This window comes from Ammospiza nelsoni, chromosome 21, assembly GCF_027579445.1.
Source record: "Ammospiza nelsoni isolate bAmmNel1 chromosome 21, bAmmNel1.pri, whole genome shotgun sequence".
Classification (NCBI taxonomy): domain Eukaryota; kingdom Metazoa; phylum Chordata; class Aves; order Passeriformes; family Passerellidae; genus Ammospiza; species Ammospiza nelsoni.
The window spans coordinates 2,574,354-2,600,598 of record NC_080653.1 but is presented as its reverse complement, the minus strand read 5'-3'; the positions used below and the strand labels follow the sequence as shown (position 1 = coordinate 2,600,598).

General features: G+C 45.2%; 1 protein-coding gene across 1 annotated transcript in view; it reads left to right on the top strand.

The window, feature by feature from the left end:
- The window catches only part of AUTS2 (activator of transcription and developmental regulator AUTS2), an 802,406-nt gene that overhangs the window by 217,200 nt on the left and 558,961 nt on the right, over nt 1-26,245 (top strand). The window contains exon 2 of the mRNA XM_059486924.1: nt 1,378-1,587. Coding sequence (XP_059342907.1) covers nt 1,378-1,587 — 210 coding nt within the window. The remainder of the gene's footprint in view (nt 1-1,377; nt 1,588-26,245) is intronic.

The window sequence follows — 26,245 nt, the reverse complement described above, 5'->3', positions numbered from 1 at the left end:
GGTAGAAAAAATGTCTTATAGCTTCTGTTCACTACTCCCATCTTTAATGCCTGTAAAATCATTCTCTTTGCTAAATATCAGATTTGAACAATGACTGTCTTCAGTTTAATTAATCATCTCATTGGTTTCAGTTATGAATTTTGTGAAGCTCTTGTGTTTTAGAGAGTCATTTAGGGAGCAGTCTTTAATTAAAGCCAAACTGCTTTTTGCCTTTAGGCATGTTTTTTTGCATAAAAAGGTGCCATAATTTGAATTATATTCTCCTGAGCCTCAGTCTTTATGTGACACAGGGACCAATGGCCCTTCCTGCTGTCAGTTCTAATATTAAGTGACTGCAAACAACAGCTGAAAGGCTCACAAGATTACCCAGCACCTTATGGTGGGCATGGAAGCTTCTGGGCCAAGGCAGGCACGTTAGCAGAGAGTGCTGAGAGCACAGCCCATGTTCAGTCACCTCCCCTCCCTCCCTCCCTCCCTCCCTCCCTCCCTCCCTCCCTCCCTCCCTCCCAGGGCACCACCAGACCCACTGGGCAGCTCTAGGAGGGGATGTGACTCAGCACATTGCATTTATTGCATGCAGGATCTGCACTGGAATTCACATCCTCTCAATAGCTTCTCATTCTTCTCTCCTAATGAATTCTTCAGCCTCCTCTTCCTCTGCCTGTCGTTCTGTGCTGTTGAAAAAGATTTCTTTCAAGTAGCATTTATCTGAAATGAAGATAGGGATTCTGTGTGTTGCAGGTTATTGGTATGAAAACAGCTGTGGGCTAAGTGACCCAGCTCACGTTTGTGTTACAGGAGTGGAGTATTTTTATAGACAGACATTGATTCTGGGGGTTAAAGGGTCAGTGACAAAGTTTTCAAATACAAGTTGCTTTTTTCATGCACTTTCCACCCCTCTCCCTTGGAAATCTACTGCTTAAGTCAGGCTTGAGGGAAGCATGCCCTGGAGTCAATGGAGATTCATTGGCCCTAATTGGATTTAGGTCAGCTCGTGCCTTGGCTTCTCAAATACAAGAAATAATAAGAATAAATATTGAAAAGTCAAGCATTGTTTAGATCAAAGCAGATTGTTAATTTAAGCATGATAAACAAATGCTGTCTTCTAAATGTGTGCTCTCTGGATACATGAGATGCTTATGAGATTTGAGGTTGGCTGTATGAAGTCTCAAGGGGGATGTGTCTCCTTCGTGCACTCACTTCATCCTGCCAATTTTATTTAGCATTTTCCTATTTTTTGATTCAGAGGATATCAGTGAAGGGTGGGTTTGTTCCTTTTCTGGTGACTGCAGCATTGCCCTGGGAGTGTTTTGCAGATGACCTGGAACCAAACCAGAGCTGTAGTTTGACCATGGTGTTTTTCTCCTCCCTCTGCAGAAGGACATAGCTCTGAAACCTCAGGAACGTGTGGAGAAGCGACAGAATCCTCTAGCCAAGAAGAAAAGGGAAGCACTTACCAATGGGCTGTCTTACCTTCCAAAAAAGAACAGGCTCCACCACCACCAGTACAGCTCGGACCGGGAAAATGACCGAAACCTGTGCCAGCACCTTGGGAAAAGGAAGAAGTTCCCCAAGGGCCTCAGACAGGTGGGAGACAAGTTCCCTTCTGCGGGGAGGGAGGGCTCTGCCCGTTGGTTCATGGTATGTAGAAGCCAATTTCTCATTTTGTGGGATTGTTTATTTTGATGCTTTTGTGGTTGTTTTGGTTTTGAGCTCTTGGGTGCCATGTGGTGCAGTGTCCTGCCACTGAGAGAAGAGCAAGTGGTGCATTGATGCTGATCTGGTAAATAAATGTGTAAAAGTGAGAAGAGCTTTCCACAGGCTGGCTGTGAGACTGTCAGGACAAACAAATGAGGTCTCTCTGTGGGTGCAAGGCCAATTTTGTCCTCTAAAGACCTTCTTGTCTTCAGGCTTTGTACATAGAAGCAGAAGAGCATTCTGAACATCCAGGGTAAGGTAAGGCAATTGCAAGAAGGGCAGCTGTTAATCAGTGCAAAGCTGATTAGAGTGTGAGGAGCTCATTTGTGAGGTGTCAGTGGTGCTGGTGTCTGCTCCTATGGGTTACTGATCACCTACCCTGAGCAAGAATGTCTGCCCTCCCACAGTGGTGGGACTGAGCAGGCAACAGCCAGGATTGCAAAGCTGGAGGTTGAAAACGTTGGATTTGTCTTCATGACTGTGCAGTGTTGTGTTTGTTGTGCTTTATAAGGAAGAAAAGTGACAAGTGTGATTGCTATGATGCTGATAATAGTACATTGCAGGGACTAGGTCAGCTTTTGCCTGTATTTGAGTGATATTAATGGCTCTTGAACCAAAATTTAAATGTTTAATGGGGATGGTTGATATTCATGGAATCAGTTTTCATCCTTTTGGTGCAGACCAAACCTTGCTTTGCAGAGAAACTTGTAGCAAATAGTGAGAATTCACTGCTTCTCATTTTGTGAGCTCAGGGAGATGGAAGGAACATTGAGGATGACAAGTATGCTGACTTGTATTCAATTTTGATATGCAGAGTTAGAGAAGCTGGGAAGAAATAGGTTTTCATGATAATTTTGAAGCCTATATGTTAAGCTGTATATAGGAATTTGGTAAGAGATTATACAGCTCTTTAGCAGAGCAAAGAAATTGTAAAATGCCTGTTCCACACTGCCAGCTGTTAAAGGTGTTTCTTCTGATTTAATTTTGCTTGGTGTGTCAAAGGAAGGTGGGGAAATCTCTTCAGGATAGCAGATGCAATGATTCCATTACCAGAAGATATTGAAGGTTGCTGTGTTTCCTTGGCTGTTTGCTGTGTTCACCTCTGTGGTCTCTGTTCTGTTTTGGTCTGTCAGACTGATTGTGTGCACTGAGAACTCTCCTGGTGGGGCCTAATGTCAGGTGGAACCTTTCTGCTCAGAATTTCATCTGTGAAGGAAATTGCCCTTCCTGCTGATGGAGATTATTTGTGAGGTTGTGTTTTTGGGAATGAATATGCATTGGCTTGGAAGGTATTGAGTTGACAAATGTCATGGAAAATGCTTTTCCTTTGAGCTGATAAATCTGAGTACTCTGCCTAATTCCTAAGGCATAAGACTTGCTCAATATAAGTGTAATACATTTGGTCAGGGTAGAGCTCAGATAAGAACATTTAAGTCTTATGAACAGTTTAGGGGCTGACAAACACATACAGCTTTGACAGTTAACATGGAAAAAAGATGTCATGGAAAAGACTGCAGAGTTCTTTGGAAAAACATGCATAAGACAAAGAAAGAGTTTTGAGTAAGCATTTTCTGATCTCTTTCAAGACAAATGGCGAAGAGCACAAAAGAAGGAGGAGATTGATAAGTTCTGAGCATGTTTTTTTCCTGATCATGTTACACTTTTCCTCCTCAGGAGACTCTAGGCTGCACACTTGGGCTGCTTTCCCCACCCAGGTCTATCCCACTGAATCCCTGGGCTCCTGAAGGGGAAATAGATTTGCTTGTCAACCTTGTCTGACAGCAGTGACCAAGAGCTGGGGCCATTGTGGTTTGTGTGTGACACAGCAGGAGTGCCCTCCCCTAAAGTTCAGGAGGCTTCTGCATGTATATTAGGGCTTTATATTTGATACACAAACAATTTATCCTTCCTGTCCTGTCCCTGGGGGAATCCTGGATTGTCACCTGTGGTTACTGTAACTGGATGGCAGGATGCAATCTCAGAGCTGTCACTTGCATTCCTGTGCTTGCACAAGACCTTGGCTGCAGTCTGTCCTTGCTGGGAAATGTTTTATACCTGGAGAGCTCACTCACAGTTTTTCCAGTGGTTAACAGTGCTGTTGGATATGCTTTCCTGTGAAATCTGTTATCTGCTGGAAGTAACTCTCACTGCAGGATTTAGGGTATGAAGCTCCCTTGTCAAACAGATTTAGTTGAAGTCAGCTATTGAAAGCATTGCTAATTAGTTTTCAGAGCAAATCCTTGCAGTATTCATGCAGGTATTTATCCAGCTCTGCTGAAATGCCTACAGGTTTATTGAAATCCAGAAAATGTGAAACTGTAGGTTAATTAAGGCTCATATTTTACTAGTGAGAAGACTTTTGAACTCTGCTTTGTGAGCTTTTATAAATGTACTTATTAAATGCCTCAAGGAAATTTTGGTTGGCATTAAGCAAACATAAGACTCATCAGAATATTTCTCCAGCGTTTTAAATTTAATTTCCTTTACGTTAATTGGTGATGGCATGTTTTTATGTGCTTTCTGTAAAAATCATTTGGAAATCTTAAAGTGAACATTTTTTAAGTAGTAAAAGGGTGGCAAACATTTTTAAATGGGTTTTAATGAGATTTTATTCCTCGAGGTCTGAGCACAGTGGGGCATGCCAGGAAACAATGAGCTTTCAGGGCACAAGGAGTGTTGAGAGTATTTTGATAATGAGGGGGAAGGATCATTTCTCTTTGTTCAGTGGGTGTGTGATTTGAAAAGAGCAGAAGACATTGACTTGTGCTACCTCCACCATTTCCTTCCCTGTTTTTCTTCATCTGGTGGGAGGTTTTTGCACCTTCTTGCAGAAGAGGATCATCTCTGGATATGCTTCTAAACCATTAGTGTGTGCATTAGGCAAGGGGTGCCTTGGCTGGCCCACGTGTGCATGAGAGCCAGCAGCTCCTGGGCTCTGCCTTCACCACCTGACTCCAGAGACGCTTCCAGAATATCAAATCCCAATCCCAGATACTGCAGGAGTGCAGAGAAGGAGACAACTGGTAATAAATAGGAGGTGGATGATAAATAGAGGGAAGAAAACTCATGATGGAGAAATGAATTGGGAGGTCAATTATAATGAGATAAAGGAAAAATGGGAAGAACAGCAGCAGAAGATACACTGCTGACTCTGGCAGTCCCCAGCTACAGGTGTTATAAACCACTGGCTTTCACCTCGTGGTCCATTACATAAATTAATTAAAGGGGAGGGAGGGGAGTGCTGAAGCTGTTCCATTCAGAATTAAGTCCACGATCCCTTGGTAGTCTCCCCCTGAATCTACAAATCCTAAATCTGAGACTGCTGAGCCTTTGGGTGGCTGATGTGGAAGCCATCGCTGTCCCCTGCCATGGTCACTCAGCACCGTGTGGTTCTGTGCTGATTCAGTGCCAGCACACTCATGCCCTGGTGCAGAGGTGCTCGTGAGCCTCAGTGCAGCAAAGCAGCCATGCAGAGGGTGAATGCCTGTGTGGATTTGGGTCCTGGGCCAGGGCGGCTGGTGCAGCTCTGAGCCCTGGGGTGAGGGTGGCTGGTGCAGCTCCCAGGCCCGCAGTTCCCAGCCCCGCAGTTCCATCCCCTCAGTTCCCATCCCCGCAGTTCCCGTCCCCGCATATCCCAGCCCCGCATATCCCATCCCCTCAGCTCCCATCCCCGCATATCCCATCCCCTCAGCTCGTATTCCCTCAGTTCCCATCCCCGCATATCCCATCCCCTCAGTTCCCATCCCCGCATCTCCCAGCCCCTCAGCTCCCATCCCCTCAGTTCCCATCCCCTCAGTTCCCAGCCCCGCAGCTCCCATCCCCGCATCTCCCAGCCCCTCAGTTCCTATTCCCGCATCTCCCAGCCCCTCAGTTCCCATCCCCGCATCTCCCAGCCCCTCAGTTCCTATTCCCGCATCTCCCAGCCCCTCAGTTCCCATCCCCGCATCTCCCAGCCCCTCAGCTCCCATCCCCGCATCTCCCAGCCCCTCAGCTCCCATCCCCGCATCTCCCAGCCCCTCAGCTCCCATCCCCGCTGCCCAGCGCTCCGGGCTGCCCTGGCCCGGCGCAGGGACCGCAGCAGATGGGCCGGGTTGTCACCGGCGCTGTGATCCCGGCGAGAGCTCGCCGTGCTGACAAGCGATTTACAATGTGCTATTTACAGTTTGGGTTTGCATGCTCTCAATGACATCTGAGTGCTCTTTAGCAACTGCTTTCATTACTGCTTTTCGGAGAGCTGCTAATTGAAAATGAAATTGTGGGTGGGCTCTGGGAGAGCCGTAGCAGCTACGAGGACCATACACAGCCACAGAAATGTTTCGTTTCTTGGACTGCCTGCTGGAGCTCTGGGCAAGGGAAGAAATGGGGATGTGTTTGTGCAGTGTGAGGTCTGACACCTTGGAAATCCTGCCTGCAGCATGCATCACCCGGAGTGAGTGATAAAGGCTTGAACCTCCTTGAACACAGCTGCTGGGATTTGGGAATCCTGTACTGGCAGCCAGTGGATTTCAGTGACTATAAAACTTGTGAAGAGCAGGAAGGAACCTGGGCTGTGAAACTACCTTGTGCAGGGGATTGGAAGCTGTATGTGGGATTTTTGGGCTGGTTTTGCACTGTTGGAGGTCTGGCTTTGTATGAAGTGACAGGAAACATCAGTACTGACTGGTAAAATGTGGGACAAAGTCACATACATGCCTTGGGAGTAGTACCAGCCAGGATCAGGTCAGCAGGGATATGGCCACACCTTGATGGAAAGGGAGGTGATGTTCCCATTCTGTATGTAAAGGGAGAAGTTGCTTGGTTTAGGGGTTTTTTTCAGATACAAGATGCTAGTGCACCACTTTGAAATGAGTGGATTTGCTGGTTTTGCTGCAGCCTACATGGTGAGGTTTGATTCTGTGTCAGTGTTGCAAAAGTCTGAAGGCACCTACAAGTGTCACCTGCAGGGGCCACTGGTAACAAAACTGTGTTGGAATCATGTCACTCAAAGCACTGGTTATTAATCTAGCATATCAAACAACATTTAATTTGAAAAATAACCCACAAAACGATGAAAAAAAATCAGATTACAGTTCTGAAGGAATAGAAAGGGCCATGTCTGGATAACTGTGCTTTGAGGTTACATCACAGCAGGAGTGGGTGCAGTGATACACTGGGAGATGTTCATGTGATAAAGGGGATGGGTAGAGCTGGGCTTTGAAAACCCTTTGTAGGGTAGAAAAAGAGAAAGAGATCTTTGGGGAGGGAATGAAGAGGTGAGGCTTTGCAGAGGTGTAGGCTGGGCTGTGTAGGGTTTTTGAGGGGTGAATGTTACACATGGTGTGCAAACAGAGGGGGATGCCTAGAGAAGGGGGCAGGTTCTGTGAGCCAATATCCTCTGTCTCTGCTAAGGTCCAGCTCAGCTTATCCACTCCACCATGTGCTGTGGAAATGCTGAGTGCTTCATGCTGGCCAGTTGGTAATTTCACCCTTGGCAGGGACCCACACTTTATTTTCACACATGCACAGTGTGTGGATTCCTGGCTGTGTGGGAGCATGTGCTGAAAGCTGGGCTGCCATTCAGTCCCCTCTCGTTTCCCGTTTGGAGAGCGCCGTGGGTGACAAACAGTGCTTGAATTACAAGCATTTTGTGATTCTCAACTGCTGTTTGCCTCTGATCAGAGGCCACAGAAATCTCCAGCTGCACTTAACCCGCAGTCACCGTATCCAGTGCGTCATCTGTGAAGGCACCCAGCTGCTCAAAAGCATCCAAACAACTGGGCCCTGATAATATATAATTGAGCTCAATGGGCACAGAAAAGACTGTTGTTCTCTGCAGAAAGGACTGAAAAATGATGTGTGTGGCTTCGTGTGCCTGTTGTTCCGCATTGCACATCCCCCCTGGCTTCCCCCAGCTCCTCAATGGGCACGTTGGATCCTAGGAGACCAGACACAAAGCCAGGCTTGGGAGCCAGGAGAGCACACACAAAGCCAGGCTCAGGGAGCGCAGAGCTGGTCCCAGGATGCTGCTCTGGGCTGGGCAGGGTGAGCTCAGCCAGCACAAACCCTGCAGTCACTGCTCAGTGCTCAGGGAGCTGCCACTCCACCCCACGCTCGCCCACAGTGACGTGTCACAGGCGTCCCCCCCTCATAATCACCAGTTTCACCTGCAATTTTTCAATAAGCCATTGAATTATACCTCTCTAAATGATACACTGCAAATCCAGCAGGTCCTAATTGCTAATGATGGTTCTGAAAGACTTTCATTTGACTGTAATTAGGTTTGCAAGCAATCAGCTGCCCTTATCAGGATGGAAACACATATAATGTAAAATACAGGCTGGTGGGAAGGGAGCATTTTCTTAAAAGGAGGAGTGGAGAGGAAGATGTTTTATTAGCAGAAGCTGTGACATATTTTAACACCTTGAAAACATCATGTGTGAAATTAATTCTGCTCAGTATTATACCATCTGGCAGTGTTATTGTTCTGTATATATTGCCATGTAAGTGTGCTTTTTTCGTCTGGGTATGAGCCTGTGTTTGAAATAGTAATCATGAGTCAAATTGATTACTCAGGATGTTATCCCTGCTAGAAGGCTTAAAAATACATTTTGGGAAGTCCCAGGGACTCAAAATGGCTTCTCCATGGAGAGCTTCCCTTGCAGGGCTGATGAGGGTGGAAGGAAAGGGCCTGGTTTCTGTCATGTCCCTGTGCTGTGAATGAGTGTGTGTGCCCAAAGGTAACAGGAACTCTACCCAGATATTGTTTATTGGTGCTGAAGTGGCAAATGCCTGTGTCTCAGCCTCAGAAGCACTGTGTTTGGGCTGATGGTTTGATCCTGCCTCTGTGCTGCCCTGTGCACTGCCCAGCTCAGAGCCTGCTGTGTGAGAGCAGCTTCAGCACCAGGGCAGGCACAGAGGCCCCAAGCGCAGACCCAAAACAATACAAGCTTAAAACTTGGTCAGGGGCTGATTTGGCTGCTCTGGGTGAAATATCAGCTGCTGGGCAGGGTGGACTGTCCCTTAACCAGCACTCAGAAAGGCCATGAGCACCTGATGTGGTGACTGTGATTGCTGTGATGCTGCTGGCTGGTGGAGCTTGTGCAGCCAAGGAGGAGCGTGGAGGAACTCAGGTCACATCTGGACACAGGAACAGGCAGTGGGATATTAAGATCTCCCCCATTTCTCTCCAGCTGATTGATGGTGTGAGCTGATCACCCCAGGGCTGAGGCAGAGGAAGGGTTTCTTTGCCTCGTGTGCTTGTGCCTGCTGTCGCTGTTGAGTGTGATCAGGCTTGCAAGAAAATGAGCAATGTTGGCATGTTTTTATTTGTAATGCAAATATTGCCACTCTCTCTGCTCTGCCCTACTGCATTTCACCTTGTCTTTTGGCTCCAGTTTGCTCTGAGATAGAGTTGCAGAGGTGTCACCATGCTGTTACCTGAGCAGGCAATGTCACTATGATGTTACCTGAGGAAGGGCCCCTGTGTGCAACTCCCACAAACTCCCAGCAAATTCCAACTGAAAAAAAAAGGAGATTAGAAACAGCCACTTTTGGGCTAACCTAATTATATTAATCAATTAGACATCTTGAGAATTTTAGTAAAAAAATAGTTTCTTGTGCGCAGAGCAGCTGTTGTCTCTCAGGATTATCTTTTTTCTTTTAATGTTGGCACCCTATTTAATTGAAAACTTAAATGATTGTTAAATGTGCCAGGAAGTGAACCATATTTTAAATGCTTAATGCAATCAATTGCTGTCTTAAAAGTTTCCATGCATGTTACCAGTAAGGAATTAAACAAAAAATTAATTTTGACTGAGTCTGCCTGGAGATAAATTAAATGCTAGTTTAAGTATTATAAGACAGTATAATAAAGTGACCATTTTTAATTTAAAAAGGAAATCATCCAGAACTTTTTAAAATACTTTTTTGTATTCTAGAAATAAATGTAGGCCAAGACTTCTAACCAATGGGTTTGCCTGCAGATTAATCGTAATTGAATGTGAGGATGTACTTCTGTGCTTATGTTACTGGATCCTTGTTTTTCCCTCTACAACCTCAGTTTTCAGGAGAGCAGGAGGCATGGCAGTGATGGATTTGGCTGTGGTTGTAGCCCCCAGCAGCACAGGTTGGGTGTGCAGCATTGCTGTGCTGCAGGGGGCACAGGGAGGTTGGGGTGCCCCACTGTGGGTTCTGGGAGCATCCTCAGGAACATTTCAGCCTCCCATGGTTGTTTAAACTCCTGCTCAGGCTTTTGTAGCCTTAGTCCAACTCCTGAGTGCTGTAACTCCATGGATTCAGGGCACAGACCTGGGCCATGGCTTTGAGGAACGTCCAAGGACACTTTCAAGGTGTCAGTAAACAGCACTGAGAGGAGCTGTTCCCTTCCCCAGGGTGTGGAAGGCTCCCTGTCCAGCCTTGCCAAGGGAAGCAGCAGTGCCTTGGCTCAGTTTTCTGTCTCCTGGTAGCCTCAAGGCAGCACTCCTGCTTTAGAGCTGGTCCATTCCAGTCCCTGCGATGTGGAGGGAGGCTGGGACTGCCCTGGGGCTGAGCAGCTGCCCTTGGGGCTGGCATTTATCACAGGAGGGGAGCTGAGGGCAGGGGGATGGCAGTGTGCAATAAATCCCTGTGGAATTCCAGCACTGAGCTCACACAATTGCTTTCATGGCTTGCAGTGCTTTGGGGGCCATTGGGGGGTTTTTGAGCTTTCCCTGGATTTAGCTTGGCTGGCTCTGGCCAGCCCCAGGGGCTGCCTGTGTCCCCAGAGGTGGCATGGCATTGCTGGGGGAAACAGGGTGCACTTCTTAACTTTAAATTATTGATAATTTCCTCAGCCTGGAGAAAGTTGTTCTCTGCTTTCAGAGTTTCAAATGTCATAATGCTGCAATTTTATAAAATCAAAGACATCCTTATTTGTGCCCAAACCCACTAAAATTGGAACAAACTTTTAAATCTAAGTCCCACATTTCCTATGTTTAATGGTTTATCGACAGTATATGGGCTCCGTGCAGTAGGAAGGCCTCCTCTGTTAGTAGCAAAATGTGCCCTAGGTGATTGTTGTTGTGATTGTTTTCTCTAAGCTTGCTATACTCTTGGATAATTCCAATGGATATTTGGGTCAGTGGTGGAGCCAGCTGAAGAACACAGTGTGGCCATTACTGTGTAAGGCCACGACTCCTAAAACAGACAAAACAAATTTCTCCTTTCCTCCTGACCTTTCCCTGCAACAATTTTTGCTGCTCAATATTAAAATACAGTGAAGTTCTATGAGAAAAATGAAAGACTCTTAAGAATTTTTATTAAATTTGCTACAAGAAAACAAATATTTTTATAGAAGATTGACTGCAGAAGTTACTGTGGTTTTGTGCTTCCAGTGCTGTTGGAAGTTTGTCTCTAATATCAGCAACACTGTAACAGGCTGTGACAAAGTACCTACTCCTGATGTGTGTAATTTCACATTTTTATAGACAGTGTAAGATCAGTTTCAGATTTATCCATCTGTATTGGCTCAGCTATTGAAGACCGTTGAAAGGAGTCACTCTGTTGTGAGTGGACTTCCTTGAAAAAACCTAACCTGCAGCAAAGTCCCCCCTTACTCAGGAGGGTGCAGGAGCCTGTTCTGGCCATAGCTGCTCCCCTGGGGTCTGCCTTCCTCCTATGCAGGGCTCTGTGAGATGGAGGCACCTCCTTGAAGACAATGCAAATCTCCACTTTCTTCAATTAAACAATTGCCATTGCAGTTTAATCACAATTCCTCCTAGCATAGAAAACACCAGAAGGCTGTGCTCTCAGTATCCAGCAAAACAAAGACACAGGAACAGTGTGTTAAGTCTTTCTAGATCTGTCCATGGTGAACATCCTAGACATCTCAGATCTATTAAAGGTAAAGTTTGACAAAATGTGACAGAGGTGTAAACTAGTGCAGGAAGTTAAGCCTTCAGCCCAAAGCCTGCTGAGATCATGCAAGGAATTGTTGGAGAAGGAAGCAGGAACATAATTGGTTTGCAGGCAGAAGTTGATTTAGGTCCTATAAAAAGTCATGGGCCATTGCAGTCTCTGACAGCAAAACCTGAGTCACTGACCTCAGAGTTCCCATGTCCTGAGTGCCCTTTCCCACATGGTGGAGTTACAAATGGTTGTAATGGACCTGTGGGCTTAAAAAAGAAGAATTGAGTTCCCTCTCATGCAACTCTTTTCTGCATGAAGAGAAAACAAGAGAGAAACCCCCAAGTTTGCTCATAAAATGCTGTCAAGTCTAAGCCCTGCTAACCCTGTTCCCAGGCTCAAGCCCTTAAATCAATAAAAGTAATACAGCTGAGAATGGGTGTAGAACTGGAAGCTGAGGTTTGATACCTTTCCTTGTGATTTGAGGTTGGCTTTTTCTAAATATGTTAATAAAAAATATTTCAGTCATAAAGCCAGGTGAATTTACTCCTAGCCCTTGGAAGAAGCTGATATTTGGCACATGAAGTTTCTCCATGGTGCTTTTATTTTTGCCAACCATGCTCATCATTTCCTTCTGAACAGGTTTCTGTCTGATCTAGTTGAATAAAAAAATCCCTACTTTTATAAATGAAATAAGACTCGAGTACCCAAAGCATGCAGAGAGTTAATAAAAATGGAAATTCTGTTAAAATCACTAATCAATCTGTTTAATGTTTTATTGTCTCCCCTCCCCCCAACACATGTTCTTTTCTTGTAAAGCACCTTATTGCTTCCTGCTTGTTTACCACCTTTTAGCAAGTCAAGCAGCATTCAAATTGCTTTGATGTTAATTACATAACCTGCTCAATAGGGTTTGCTAGGTGAAGGAAAATAGCTCCTATGTTTAAGAAAATAAATTAATATCCAGACAAGTGCTCTGTGCTTTGGTTCTGAAGAAGGAAATGACAGGATACTGATGACTTAGTGTTGTGTTGTCAAATAAAAGCTATATTTGGGTGGCATGATGCTCTCAGTTTGCAAGATTTGATACTGGTTGTCTTCACTTCTCTTGATGGTACAGAATGATGTGCTGAGGACTGATCCTGCTAACTGGAAAAGGAGTGAGTTTCCATATCTCCCATGCCAAAGTAAAAGATTCAGGAGCAGGGATTGTGCCCTAGCCCACAGAAGCTGTAACTGAGGAGTCCTTTGGAGCTGGGTTATCCCAGCTGTAACTGAGGAGTCCTTTGGAGCTGGGTTATCCCAGCTGTAACTGAGGAGTCCTTTGGAGCTGGGTTATCCCAGCTGCTCCCCTGCTCCTGCTCTGGACTCTGCCCAGCCCGAGCTGCCCTTACTCAATTCAGTTCAGGTGCTGCTGGCATTAACATTTGAGCTGTAGCTCAGGCTGAGGATTTCCAAAAAACACTCTTAGAGTGTAGCAAAGCCTGGAGCAGCCTCTGCATGAGCTGCCAGGAGCTCAGTCAGTGTCCAGACGTGGCCCCTGTGAGGGCACAGCTGTGGTGCTGGGCTGGAGCTGCACCAGAGCCACCCCACAGCCCCCAGCTCATCCTGCATGGAAGTGCTGCTTCATCAGGAACAACTTGTCTACCAACCCCTAATCAAGGCAGATAGGTTTAATTGGCGAATTTGTGCAGAGTTTGGAGATGTGCAGATGAAAGCTTGTACCTGTGTGATGAATGAATATTAATAACTCCTAATGCAAAGCGCTGGAGCCACCGCAGCTGACGGGATTTTGTGGAATGAGTGGATGTGTGGAATTCCTGGCAGCTCCCAGGGAGCAGTGCAAGCCTCCAGCTTATTAATGGCATTGTCTTTATAAATCAGTAACAGTGCAGGGAGGGAGGCTGCATTGTGGATCATTACAAAATGCTTTGCAAAGATCTGAAGTCAGATTTGTGGGCTGATGCTTCCTGTAAGAAGTGCAGTGTTTTTCATGATGGAAGGAGTTTATTTGCAGTACTGAGGCTTGTGCTTCCAATGTTTTAAATGAACCTGTGCTTTAATATGCAATAAATACTGAAAATGATCCCTTCAAACTTTATTCATTATCATAATGATATATTTTGATATAATCATTACTGGTGGGCTATTACTGGTCTAAATATGTACCAGAGGGTGTGTTGTTTCCAGAAGGAGTGAGTGTCAGGAGATTTTTGTACTGTTTTAGAGTGATCATAAAGCATTTCCAGGAGTGGAGCTGTATGAGACTGTAACATCGCTTAGGGGGAAAGAGATCTTACCTATCAATAGCAATGCAAGGCTTGTAATTTTAAGTCTTTCTAATTTAAATCATGAAAATCTGTTTTTCATGAATAATTCAGGACTCTGATTTAGTAGAATTATTTCCAGCCCATGTATATTAAGCAGCCAACCTGCTATGCCAGCTCTGTTTTCAGACACTGTTGATGGGGGGTTTCTCTTTCCTGCAGAAATGATCATCTTTGTCTGTTAGAAAATAAAGCTGCTGTGGTATTTTGTTCTTTTGATTGCACGAGGATTTTGCTTTAAACCTTGTAGGCTAAAATTCAAACTGAAGAAAAATAAAGCTCTTACTACAGGAGCTCCTAGAATTAAATTTGGAGAGAATAAACCTTGTACTATATCCATTAGGAAAATGGCAGTATTCTTCCATTTCCTGATGTTATTCAATTACTTACCCTGCTTCCTGCTTTTAGCGTAAACTGTATATTTTAGCTCATGACCTTTGACAGCAAATTGAATCAGAAGTGGAGATGCAATGAAAGTGGGTTTTTTAAAAGACTCTTTAAAAACATGGGTGTGTAGGAAATTTGGGATTTTGTTTTGTTGTTTGTTTCAAGTTTTTTTTTTAAATAAACCTCACAGTGGATTTTGTAATATAATGCATTTTGCTTGGAAAAAAGGAAATTGAAGTTAATGTCCTTCCTTCTTTGCCCTGGATAGCTGCTCTTGTTAGTGCTTGCCTGCTGAAATTAGCATTGCATATTTTTGTTAATACCAATAAAAGTGGAGTTTGTTTAATTTAGAATCAAACCCTTGTTTGGATTGGATTAGCACTTTAGGAAAAATATTTAACTTGTAAAGTGATGCAACACAGGTCGATCTAATCTTTAGCTCCTCCAAGATTGTAGCTCATTTACAAGCTTTAGATCCTACTATTTCCCTTACACTTGTGAATAGTGTTAACACATTAAAAAACCCCAAACCAGTGTATTTATCTGAACCTTTCCAACACAGGCATCCCCAACCCATACAGGAACCATCAGTAATGAGTCAGTGCTGTCCAGCCATGCCCAGTTCCCTGATCCTGATGGAACTTCTCACACATGGTGTTCTCTGAGCTTTTCTGTTAATTATTGAATGACAGTTTAGTGTGTTCTACCCATTTTTTGACCAGAATGCATTCATGCAACTGTTCCCCCCAAATTCATAATTTTTACTAATCCTGTGTCTCTATAGAGTAATGACATTTTGGGGGGAGTAAGAGCTCTTTGTTGTGTTTAGAACTTCCTTTGGATTGAATTGAGCAGAACTTGAATTTAAGACAAAACTCAAGAGATGTCTTAATTTAATGTAAAGCAGTGGAGGCTTTCCTTTCCTGCAAGAGCACCCTGCCCCTTGCCCCCACTGTAGTGCTGTTCACTTGCATTGGAAGTAAAATCTCTTTTTCTACAAGTTGCAAAATTTTCAGGTCTGCACACAAGACTGGGTTGTATCCTGGTGCCTCTGGAGCCCATGCTAGGAGAGAGCCTGGCTCTTCTGTGCATCCATGTGTCTAAGCTGGTAGCAGAGCTTTGCTGCTTCTCTTGTGTTGTTCTGCAGGCTGTTCCAAGATAACACTGAATTCTTTCTTGTTCTGGCTGCAGCAATGCCAAGTGTTTGTTGAACATCTGTCAGTGTGTTCAGATAATTAACCTAACTTCTGCTCGTTTATGTTAATGAAAACATTTGAGCTCCATAACAAGCCTGCATAACAGTTCCTCACGCCACCAGTCCCACTGACACCCAGCTGAGGGCTGCCACAGTCCAAGGCCACCTGGCAGAGCCTTGGCAGCTCCTCCTTCAGAGGTGTTGCTGCACTCTGTGCTGCCCAGCCTGCAGCGTGCCACCGCTTACTGCTTGTATTTAATCTCTAAAGCATCATCATATTATGGGGCAAATAAAGAAAATAAGGGAAACGGACAGCAGAAATTCCAGATTTGGCATCTGTACTCAGCTGGGTGTGGTCTGTCCCACATTGTGGTTCCATGCTGGCTCTCACATGCAGTGCCAGCAGAGGAGCGTTGAAGAACACGGGCAACACAAAGAGGAGGTCAGAATCCAGCTCAAAAAAAAATCCCAAATCATTTAACTCTGCTCAGATCTGCCAGGGAGGCAGGCAGGTCCCTTCAGTCCCAAGGCTGTGGGATCTGCATCCTTGGACCATCCACCTCTCCCCTGAGCAGCTGGATCTCTCCTGAATAAGCCGGGCTTGGATGAGGTCACCCCTGAGGGCCCCTCCAACCCAAACTGTTGTGTCACACTGAGCGAGTAATTTCTGGGAACAGAAACTGCTGTCCGCTGCAGCTCCTTGGGGTCTGCTCTGGGGCTGTAACATGGAGAACAAGCACTGCAGGGGCCAGCTCAGGGAATGGTCCTGCAGTTGGGTCTCCAAAGGCCTTTGCTTTTTTGTTAGCACACAGCTTTGGAAGTTGAATTAGATGACTGATCTCCTTTCTGGACTGCGTGCAGTCTGCTGGGCAGCAAACTGCACTCAGAGTCATTCTTCCAAGTCCTATAATCTTTTACTATAGGTTTTATTAGTAAAAGTATTAATTACTCTGTTCTGGAATTAGGAGTTCGTAATGAAACCTCAAACAGAAATCTCAAGCCAGGTTGGCCAAATGTCATGGAACACTCAAACCTGAGCTGCGAGTAAAAGAAAAGTCTGAGTTGCTTTAAGGTTTACGGTTAGAAGAATGTAAAACTTTTCAGCTTGTCCAAGTTTTGACAGAAAACCTTGTAGTATTTGGCAGGCCTGGCTGGGTTTCCTTAAGTGCGAAATGCAAGATAAAACCAGCAACTCGGAGCCAAGCACAACGAAACGAAAAGGTTCTCCTGAAACAAAGAGAACTGGAGATGCACAGATTCTTCTCGCAGCTCTCCTTCAGCTCCTTGCCCAGTCCCATGCCTGGAGCACCCCAAGCTCGGCATGGGGGTGCTGGGGGAGAAGGGGCACTGGAAGGAGCTCTGGGGGTTGTGCCAGAGCAGGATTCAGCCCATGGAGCTCCTGTGGAGCTGTGGAGGGAGCAGAGAGGGAGCAGGGAGGGAGAGGCAGTCCTGTAGTGCACCTGTGCAGCACACAGGGCAGTGCCAGCGTAGGAGCTGCAGCAAAAAGCTGCTCTGGATACATTTCAGATGTTTGACTTGGATTGGAGGGGAAAGGCAATTTTCTCCCCGTCCTTCCTTTCACCCTTGAACTGGGACTTCTACAGCTTGTTACATGAAATGAAGGACCTTTTTTTGTTTTCTGTCCAGAAAAGCTTTTTAGGAAGAAGTGGTTGTTAAAGTACTTGGGAAGATTTTGCTGATAGTGGATGACAGTTGTGTTTGCACATGTAGGGAGTGGGGGTAGTCAGCCCTTTGACATTTCTGTCCATACAATACACAACACAATTCTGATAATTTACACTATTTTAAATGTTTTATTTACTTCAGTGATTTGGATATTTGATTTTAAGTACTACTTTGACTTCCCTCTTATTTTTTAATATCCCGATTGAAGTTTGATGCTAAAAGGTTTAGGTCAAAAAGAGGTAAAAAGCAAATAAATAGGATGTAAATAATATATATATTTATATATGCACAAAATAGATAAAAGAGCCCTTTTGCCTATGATTGAAAGAATTTCATTTTTATTTTTATGCAAGACATTGTAACTCTTGTGAAAATTGTTGTTTGCTCTTTTACATCAACACAAAGCATGCTCGTGCTTATGAAAGAATTTTCCCAGGGTGTCCATGGGCTTGAGGAGCAGGGAGAAGGGTGTGTTTGCACCAGTAACTGTGCTGGGGCACTTGGGGCCCTTGGCATTAACTTTGTGTATAAGGAGTTGCATCCAGTTTTCTCCACCACCAGGTGATCTCTGCTGAAACATTCTGTAGTGACTTCTGTAGATGAGAGCAGCCTGTAAGGGAAAACACTCCTCCCCCATCCTTTGGTTTTCGTGGTCACCGAATATCCTCAGCTGGAAGGGACCTGCAGGAATCACCAGTCCCACTCCTGGCCCTGCCCAGACACCCCAACAATCCCAGCCTGAGCATCCCTGCAGCTCCTGGAGCTCTGGCAGCCTCGGGGCTGTGCCCATTCCCAGGGCAGTGCCAGCACCCTCTGGGGAAGAACCTTTCCTGAAATCCAGCCTGACCCTCCCCTGGCAGAGTTCCAGCCCTTCCCTGGGTGCTGTCCCTGTCCCACAGAGCAGAGGTGGCAGCTGTCCCTCAGGAGAAGCTGCAGACCCCAGACAGGTCTCACTTCCCTCGGTTTGCTCCAGGCTGAACAGACCAAGTGCCCTCAGTCGCTCCTTATGTGGCCTCTCCAGACCTTTCACTATTTTCATGGCTCCTCCGTGTAACCTTCTCCCCTTTCCCACTCCCTTATCCTTATTTAACAAAAATAAATTATGCACAGAATGGTAGAAACCCAGAAGGGTTTGGGTTCAAAGGGACTTTAAAGCCTATCCAGTGCCATGGGTAGGGACACTTTCTACTATCCCAGGCTGCTCCAAGCCCTGTCCAACCTGGCCTTGAGCACTGCCAGGGATCCAGGGGCAGCCCCAGCTGCTCTGGGCACCCTGTGCCAGGTTCTCTCCCCATCCAGGGAAGGATTTCTGCCCTCCATGCCCCTCTCCTGCCGTGTCTCCGCGGGCCGTTCCCAGCGCCGCCCTTTCCCCCTCAGGGCCCGGGGGCGCTCGGAGCCCGCCCGGGCCGGGCCGGGCGCTCCTGGGCGGCGCTGGGGCTCCCCCTGCGGGCCGCGCCGGGGAACTGCGGCACCGAGCGCTGAGGGCAGGGCTGCTGCTCTCCGCTTCTCTCCTCTTCTTTCCCCTTTTTTCATCTTCTTTCCCCTTCTTTCCCCTTCTTTCACCTTCTTTCCTCATCTCTTTTCCATTTCTTTCCTTTTTTGTTTCTTCCTCTGCTCTGGAGACAGGATTAAAAGGCCAAAGGTGTTCAGCCTTGAGAAAAGAAGGGTCCAGGGAGACCTTAAAGCGCCTTCCAGCATCTAAAGGGAGCTTATAAAAAAGAGGGATTTTTTACATTAGCAGATAATGATAGGACAAGGGAGAATTGTTTTAAACTAAAAGAGAAGAGGTTTATATTAGATATGGGGAAGGAATTTTTCCCTGTGAGGGTTCCCAGAGCAGCTGTGGCTGCCCCTGGATCCCTGGCAGTGCCCAAGGCCAGGCTGGAGCACCTGGGACAGTGGGAGGTCTCCCTGCCATGGCAGGGGTGGCACTAAATGGGTTTTAAAGTCCCTTCTGACCCAAACCATTCTGCAATTTATTGCCCTTGGCAAAGAATGCTTGTTTAGGGGGAAAAGTTTGTGGTGTGTTCTGGTTTTGTAGTTAACGAGAAGCAGATTCCAGTTTTGCTCAGACTGGTCACTGCTGGCCTCTTCCTTGCCACTTGAACAAGCAGAAGAAAAGGCAGACAGATAACAAAGGCAGACACAGCATCAGCTGACAGGGAATCAGAGTTCCAGGGTTTGTTCTTTTATCTCACCAAAGTGGCATTTATTGGCTTTGCTTGTGCAGAGCAGCTGTTTGACTACACAGTGAGAGACTGAAAACATTCAGAGCCTTCACACAGTTCTGACAGCAGGACTGGAAGTGGAAATGTGTTCTGCTGAGAGGCAAGAGGCTGATGGTGCGACTTGTTGAAAGTCAGACATGCTCTTTGCTGCAATTTGGCCTGGTGAAAGCTGTCCCTATCCATGGAACTACATTATCTGTAAGGTCACTTCCAACCCAAACCATCTGTGGTTCTATTTGAAAATAGAAAAATCTGTGAGAGAAAAGCACACCTGTGTACTGCCTCTCTCCCCTCTTCTGTTGTCTGCTGTAGCTTGGCTGTAACTGACTCACAGTGAGTGATGAATCCTTCTCCCACATCCAGTAAAACTTTAGTTAACACTAAATATGTCAAAACTTCTTTACAGGGATAGAAATCTTTCTTAGAGAAGTAGAAATTACACTTCTAAAGGTGTCACTTGCCCCCTGCTTCCTTTGGGCAGTCAGTGGGGGGCCCACAATGGGAGTGTGAATGGCAATGATTTAATTGCTTTGGTGATTGTGGAAAGGAGTGAAGGAAGGGTTTGGTGTTGGAAGATCCTCATGGTCTGCTGTGGGTGCTAGCCTGGCTCAGTACTGAGGGGCCACTGGCAGGAAATGACAGAAACCAAGGGGCAGGAAAGCCCTGGGGTGCAGACAGAGCCTGGGAAGGTGTTGGGGTCCTCTCTGAAGCTCCTGAAAACTTCCCTTATGAAAACCTATCAGGTGAAGTGCTAGGGAATTAGTAGAGGGAATGTGATCCCATTAAACATCTTCACAATCACCCTTGGGTGTTCCTGGGCATGACTGAAGCTTACAAAAGCAGCAGTGGCTCCTCCTTGTCATCACCTCAAACACCAGCCATCAGAGCAGCTGAAATGGGGAACTGCAATTCTGCTGGGTGCTGTGAAATAGGACAGGTTTGGCTGCTGTTGTGCTGCTGTAGCAGATTAGGAGCAGAAGTGACAAACTCTATTTTGCCTGTGATCAGCCTTACTGATGTATTATTCAGCTGTGATTATGTTTTAATGGACTAAGAAGTGTAGAAATGTTTCAGTATGGCTGGATGGGAGTGGTAGAGATCACTAATTATAACATCTTCATTATAAATATGGATTAACCTGAAGGTTAGATATTATGTGTCTTTTCCAGTGGAGTAACTAATTCTGTGGAGTGTAGTGAGAGATGGAAATGAACGTTTCTCTCCTGTTTTGCATGTATTTAGAGAATTGGCCAAACTGGTGAAGGGCAGGTCTCTCTTTAGTAAACCTGTAACTCCTACAACTAAAGAATAGCTGTTTCTCATCTTTCTCCCCCATTTCCCCTTTAGTGATGAGGAGCAGAGTCCTGACACCCATCCAGCACAGCATGGCTTCCTACAGACTTTCCCTTCCTGGTGGATTCTCTGATAAGGAGAATCTGATAAGGAACAAGCTCACACCACAGTCTGTCTTACCATGGAAGCACTTCAGCTCCTCTCCCCTACCTTGATTACTCCTCATCAATCAAATGTGGTTGCAAATAATTTAATAATGCCAAATCAGCATAACGTGCATTCAATATGATATGATATAGGGTGTGTGAGCTGCAAACCTGAGATGGACAGTTAATGTGTTAGGCTGAGCTTTTTATTTCAGCCTGCTGGAATGGTGGAGCCAGGTCCTCCAGGTGGACTGGTAGGATTAAGTTGTGTGCATCAGTATTTAATTTTACTACATCAAGGGCATAATTCTGCTTCTGGAAGTGTTGTGGTTTCCTTGCAGCTCATCCCAGCTGTGCTAGCAGGACTGCCTGCATGCTGCTGGGTGTGAATAGATCTCTGTGCCTGTTGGAAGCACTGTGGGTGCTCAGTTCTGTTCTGGAAAGGCCCATGGGTCAGGTGTGCCAGGGGCTGCCCTGCCCTCTGCTCCATCCCATCCCCAGCAGGACAGTGCAATCTGTCTGGGCAGACATGGTGTAAAGCTGCCACAGCTGCCCTCTGCAGCCTGCCGTGGACAAGGAGCATTAAAACAACTGATTCCATCCTGTTTTAAGTGGCCTGAGCCTTTAAAGTCTCTTTGACTAAGTGAAAGTTGTGCTGTTGTGCCCCTGTGCAGGCAGGCAGGTCGTGCTCAGAGATGCCTGTGTGTTATTGATAGAGACTGGTGCTTTGCTCTCCTCTTGCTTCAAAGCACTATCAGGAGTTATCTAATATTGAGATATCTTGTTATTTTATGACTTTGAACTGAAGGGTGAGAGCAAGACAAAAGACTGGAAAGGGAAGCTCAGGCTGTAATGTGTTTATGTGAAAAGTGGGTTTTAAAGCTTTGAAAGGATTGTAATGCTCTTCTACCTTGAGATGCTAATGCTGAAACTTGAAACAGAGCACAGTATCATTAGCAATTAAATGTGTCTGTGTACTGCTCTTACATCATGTAAGGCTCTCACAAATCAAAAGGGAGAGGTACACACATCTAATAAAATAATGATTGGGAAAGCAGAGTTCCAAAGCCCTGCTTGCAATTCACAGACAGCAGCTGCATGCCTGGCATATTTGTATAAGGTTTTAGAATTAAATTAATTGCCCCAGGCTTTGTGCTTGTAAAGGATTGATTTTTGTTCTTTACCTGTGTGCTGTTGATACTTTGCCTTTCTACACCTCTACACCCGTGGCATTTGTGCTGTACCATTACAAGATTTTAACTCAATTTTATTTTCTATCTTTGAATTGCTTATACCATTCTTTTGATGGCAAAAACTACATCTCAATAGATAGATACACAGATAACTTCTTGGAGAAGTTAATTCCAAATTCTGAGTAGCATATTCAAGATTACAGATGTAAATACCAATATCCAGTGAATTTAGTGTGTTAGTAAGAAAGTGGAAATACTTCTGGATCCTGTCTGTAGAAGCCAATAGCTGAGTAGGACTGCACTGGATTTAAATTTTTGGTGAATATGTTTATTCCAGATATGAGTTTTAACATTTCTGACACCTGTTTTATGTTTATTTTGCTAAAACAAAATAGTGTGTATACATGTATATGTGCACATATGTATGTTTATTATGCACATGATGTATTTGTTACAGCAAATGCAATGTAAACATACAAAAGTTCACATTACTTTAAATACTGAGCTTAACTGTCAACCACAAAACATATTTGCAAACTCTTTCAACATGTGTAACATATACAATCCTAATTAGAACCAGCACAATAGCAGAGCTGCCCATATGGTAGTGATAATTATGTTGAAAGTGTTTGTCTTGTGGCTCAAAATTAAGTTTGGAAGATCCAATGTGGACTGCCTCATGCTGGGGGTTTGTAACATGCCTTTAAAATGTGTATGTGAGTAATTTGCCATGGCCAGGCTGGGTTGGATGAGTTAAAGATGAGGGGGTTTGATACAGTGGTATTTTGATAGGAGTGTTTGATGTGTATTTCTAACAGAGTTACTGGAAGGCTGCCCTGACAAAGGCAGTTTGTATATGTGCTTTATCTATGTTATCTTTAAAAAATCATGAGAAAAGATGGCTTTTCTGTCTGTTGTGCTGCTAGACACACCTGAGACAGCCCTGTCCAGGCATTTCAGAGCATGAGCTGCAGTGTGTGCCCCTCTGGCACACAGAGGAATGGATGTTAATGGAAAGCATCATTTCCAGCAGAATAATTAGAACTGCATTTGTGAATGGGCCAGCGCTCTCCATTGAAAACCCGCTTTAAAATTCTTTAATTCTTTAATCCTTCTGCACACTTGTGACCAGCTCGTGCTGCTTTTTGTCAGGTTAAATATGCCAAGGCCGGATACAAGCCTAGTAGAAAATAGGGGTATTTAGCTTTCCATTATATATGGGCAAATAATAACAGCTATGAAGAAAAAAGGCAGTGGCTGCAGCAGTAGATCATGTGGGGTTTGTGATAAATACTCCTAGGTTTACAGTTTGCTCTGTCTTATCTCTCAGACATGTCCTGTGGTTTCCATATCCTGCAAATCAGTGTGAAATGGGAGCAAGTTGTGCTCTAAAAAGAGACAGGCAATTTGCAACACCCAAATGATGTTTTAGGTGAAATAGTGTGGGACACATTTGTATGTATGAATAACAGTCCTTTATTAATAACACAAAATGCAGCACTGTGAGTGTGGGATGTGTTGGTATCAATCTAGAAGTGTTCCATTTGTAGGTTTAGCATCTGAACTAAGACACCACACTGTGCTCCTGCTGGTAAACACTGAAATCCTGGTTGGTGTTACAGTGTGCAGAAAGATCCCCAGTTTGATCCATTAGGGTTTATTTCAGGGGGGAAAAATGGTGTAGTGGCATTTCAGAACAGTTTCAATGGAAATATCAAGGTGTTAGAGGAAAGTCTGTCTTGGTTTGACGAACCCTGTGAAAATACAAATCATGATCAAAAGAAATGGATGTGAATTAACCTGCTGTCACAGGCATTTTATTATGGATTTGTATTTACTAACAGTCCTAAGTACTAGCTTGTCATTTTATTAAGGGTCCTTCATTCCTGCTCACTGCAGAGCTCTGTAAGGTTCAGAGGATGTTTCTATAGAGGCTGGATATAAACCCATCCCTCCCAACTGCTCATGCTCAAGGGCAGTGCTGTCAATACTGTGAATTTGCAAAGTCAAACTCTTGGTTGATCTTTGGTCTTGGCTTTTTTATTTATTTCTGCTGTGGTCTCTGAAGGTTAGTTGCTTGCTGAGATGTGAGAAGAAGAATAATGCAGAGATAAAGGGAATAATGTTTTAATCCTTTCAGTGTTGTTGCAGGAGTGATTTCTAACTTAATACCTGTTTCAGTTATTGACCCTCTTTTGGGGAGATATTGATTGTCTGCATTTTATTGATTGTGCAAATGCTCATCCACTTTGGGAAGTGCATTCCTGTGAAATATCACAGGTCAGTCCTTGCTGAAAGGAGAATTACTTGCCTTAAAATCAATGGGAGGAGGCCAGCTTGTATCACAGCATTTCTGATGGTGAGTGCTGTGTGTTTGGGCTTTTTTTCATCAGCCATTTCCTTCATCAGGAACTGATGCCTTGTGTGATCCCAGTAAGGAACCACATATGCCTGTGTATTTAAACATTCACTTGCAATTCCATGTGGCACGGGGTGGAGCATGGGTTTGTGCAGGAAAATGCTGGGTAACTCAGCTGCTTTGGTGCAGTTTAACTTTTTAAAGTGAATTCTGGTGTTTGGCTGTGGAGTAGCTGCAGTCCAGCCTTGGTGCTCAGCAGCTTGGTTTGGTGTAGGACTGCAGTGTCCCTCTGCAGCAGTAGGTGTGAGCCAGACTGTGCTGCTGTGGTTTGGGACAGCTCCTGCCATTTCCTGCTTTGGTGGAGTGCTTTTATTGAGCAGAAATGGGTTTCTTTTGAGTGTATCAAATGGTCTGGGAGATTTTTTCATCCTACCAACTGTTTGGTGGTTTGGAGAGATGGTTGCTCGAACTGTCCACTTGTTACAGTAACAGATATCAGCAAATGTTGGTCCATTTGGAGTGACAACTGAATTTTTTCCCACTTACAAGGAAATGCCCTACTTGTGTGTTTACTCTCCTACCACCCCTGGCTGCTCTTCCAAGTGTGTCAGTGTATGGCAGTGATGGTAAAACAATCTGGGAGACACCATGGCATGAAGTGAGTTCTCAACTCAGCGGCCTGAACCTGCCTCACAGGCACAACTTCTGAAACTCCAGGGGGACTGTCCCTGGATAAAGGTGCTGCTGCTGCTGCTGCTTCCCTCTGCAAACCCCAGCAGGCTGGCTGCCCACATCCTGGCTGTTCCTCAGTCACTCCCTGTAGCATTCACATTGGCTGAACAGAGAGAGACCTAATTCCCTCTCCCAGGATTTTTCCTGGGAAAGCAGTGAGAAGCACAGAGAGAACAAGAAAAAACCAATTCTTATCTTTATTCACTGCTCCTGTTGTTTTGCACCTGTGGAAAGTGTTAGGGAGATTGTTTACCTAAAGTGATTTGTCAGTTGGATTCTGCTGAGGATTGTTTTGTTTCCATGGCCAATTGGGTCAAAGCTGTATCCTGGCTGTCTCAGTCATGGGTTTTTCTTTAGTATCTTTTGTATAGTATAGTATAGTATTGTATAGTATAGTATAGTATAGTATTGTATAGTATAGTATAGTATAGTATAGTATAGTATAGTATTGTATAGTATTGTATAGTATAGTACAGTATCTCTTTAATATAATATAGTATTAATGTCATATAGTATAGTGTTAATAAAGCAATTATTCAGCATTCTGAATCATGGATTTAGAGCACATTATTCACTGCCTTGGGGTCGCCTTTCTGTGATAACTCCCAAAGGATCCCGGCTTTCTGCAGCCATCAGCAGCACTGCTGGAGCCTGGCAGGCCCCTTGGCTTGGGGACATTCATTGTTTGGGGACAATGACTGGGCTCAGGCTCCTGCCAGAGCAAGGGCTGGCTCCTGCCTTGCAGGCCCCTCAGCTTTGGGAGCAATTGAAAACGTTCAAACCAGGCAGCAGCGACTCCAGCCCTACCCAGGGGATGAAGGCGTGCCTTGTTTGTGTGGCAGCAGATGTGGGTGTTGGATCACATCCCTGCAGGGCTCCTTGTCCCCATGTCCATGGGAGCCCTCATAACCCTGCAGCAGTGACCCACCCGCCCTCACTGCCCCTGTGCCCTGCTGGAGCACTGGGAGGTTGGTTCTGGGCACCTGCAGTGATGGATGCCCTGTTATTCCCTGTTGTCCTCTGCTTTACACACCTCATATTTTGTGGCCACCCTCTCCTGTGGCATTCACATTTTCTGGAAAAATTCCTCTGCCCAGGATTTTTCTCCTGGAAAGCTGAGAAGCCTCAGAGAAAAAGGAA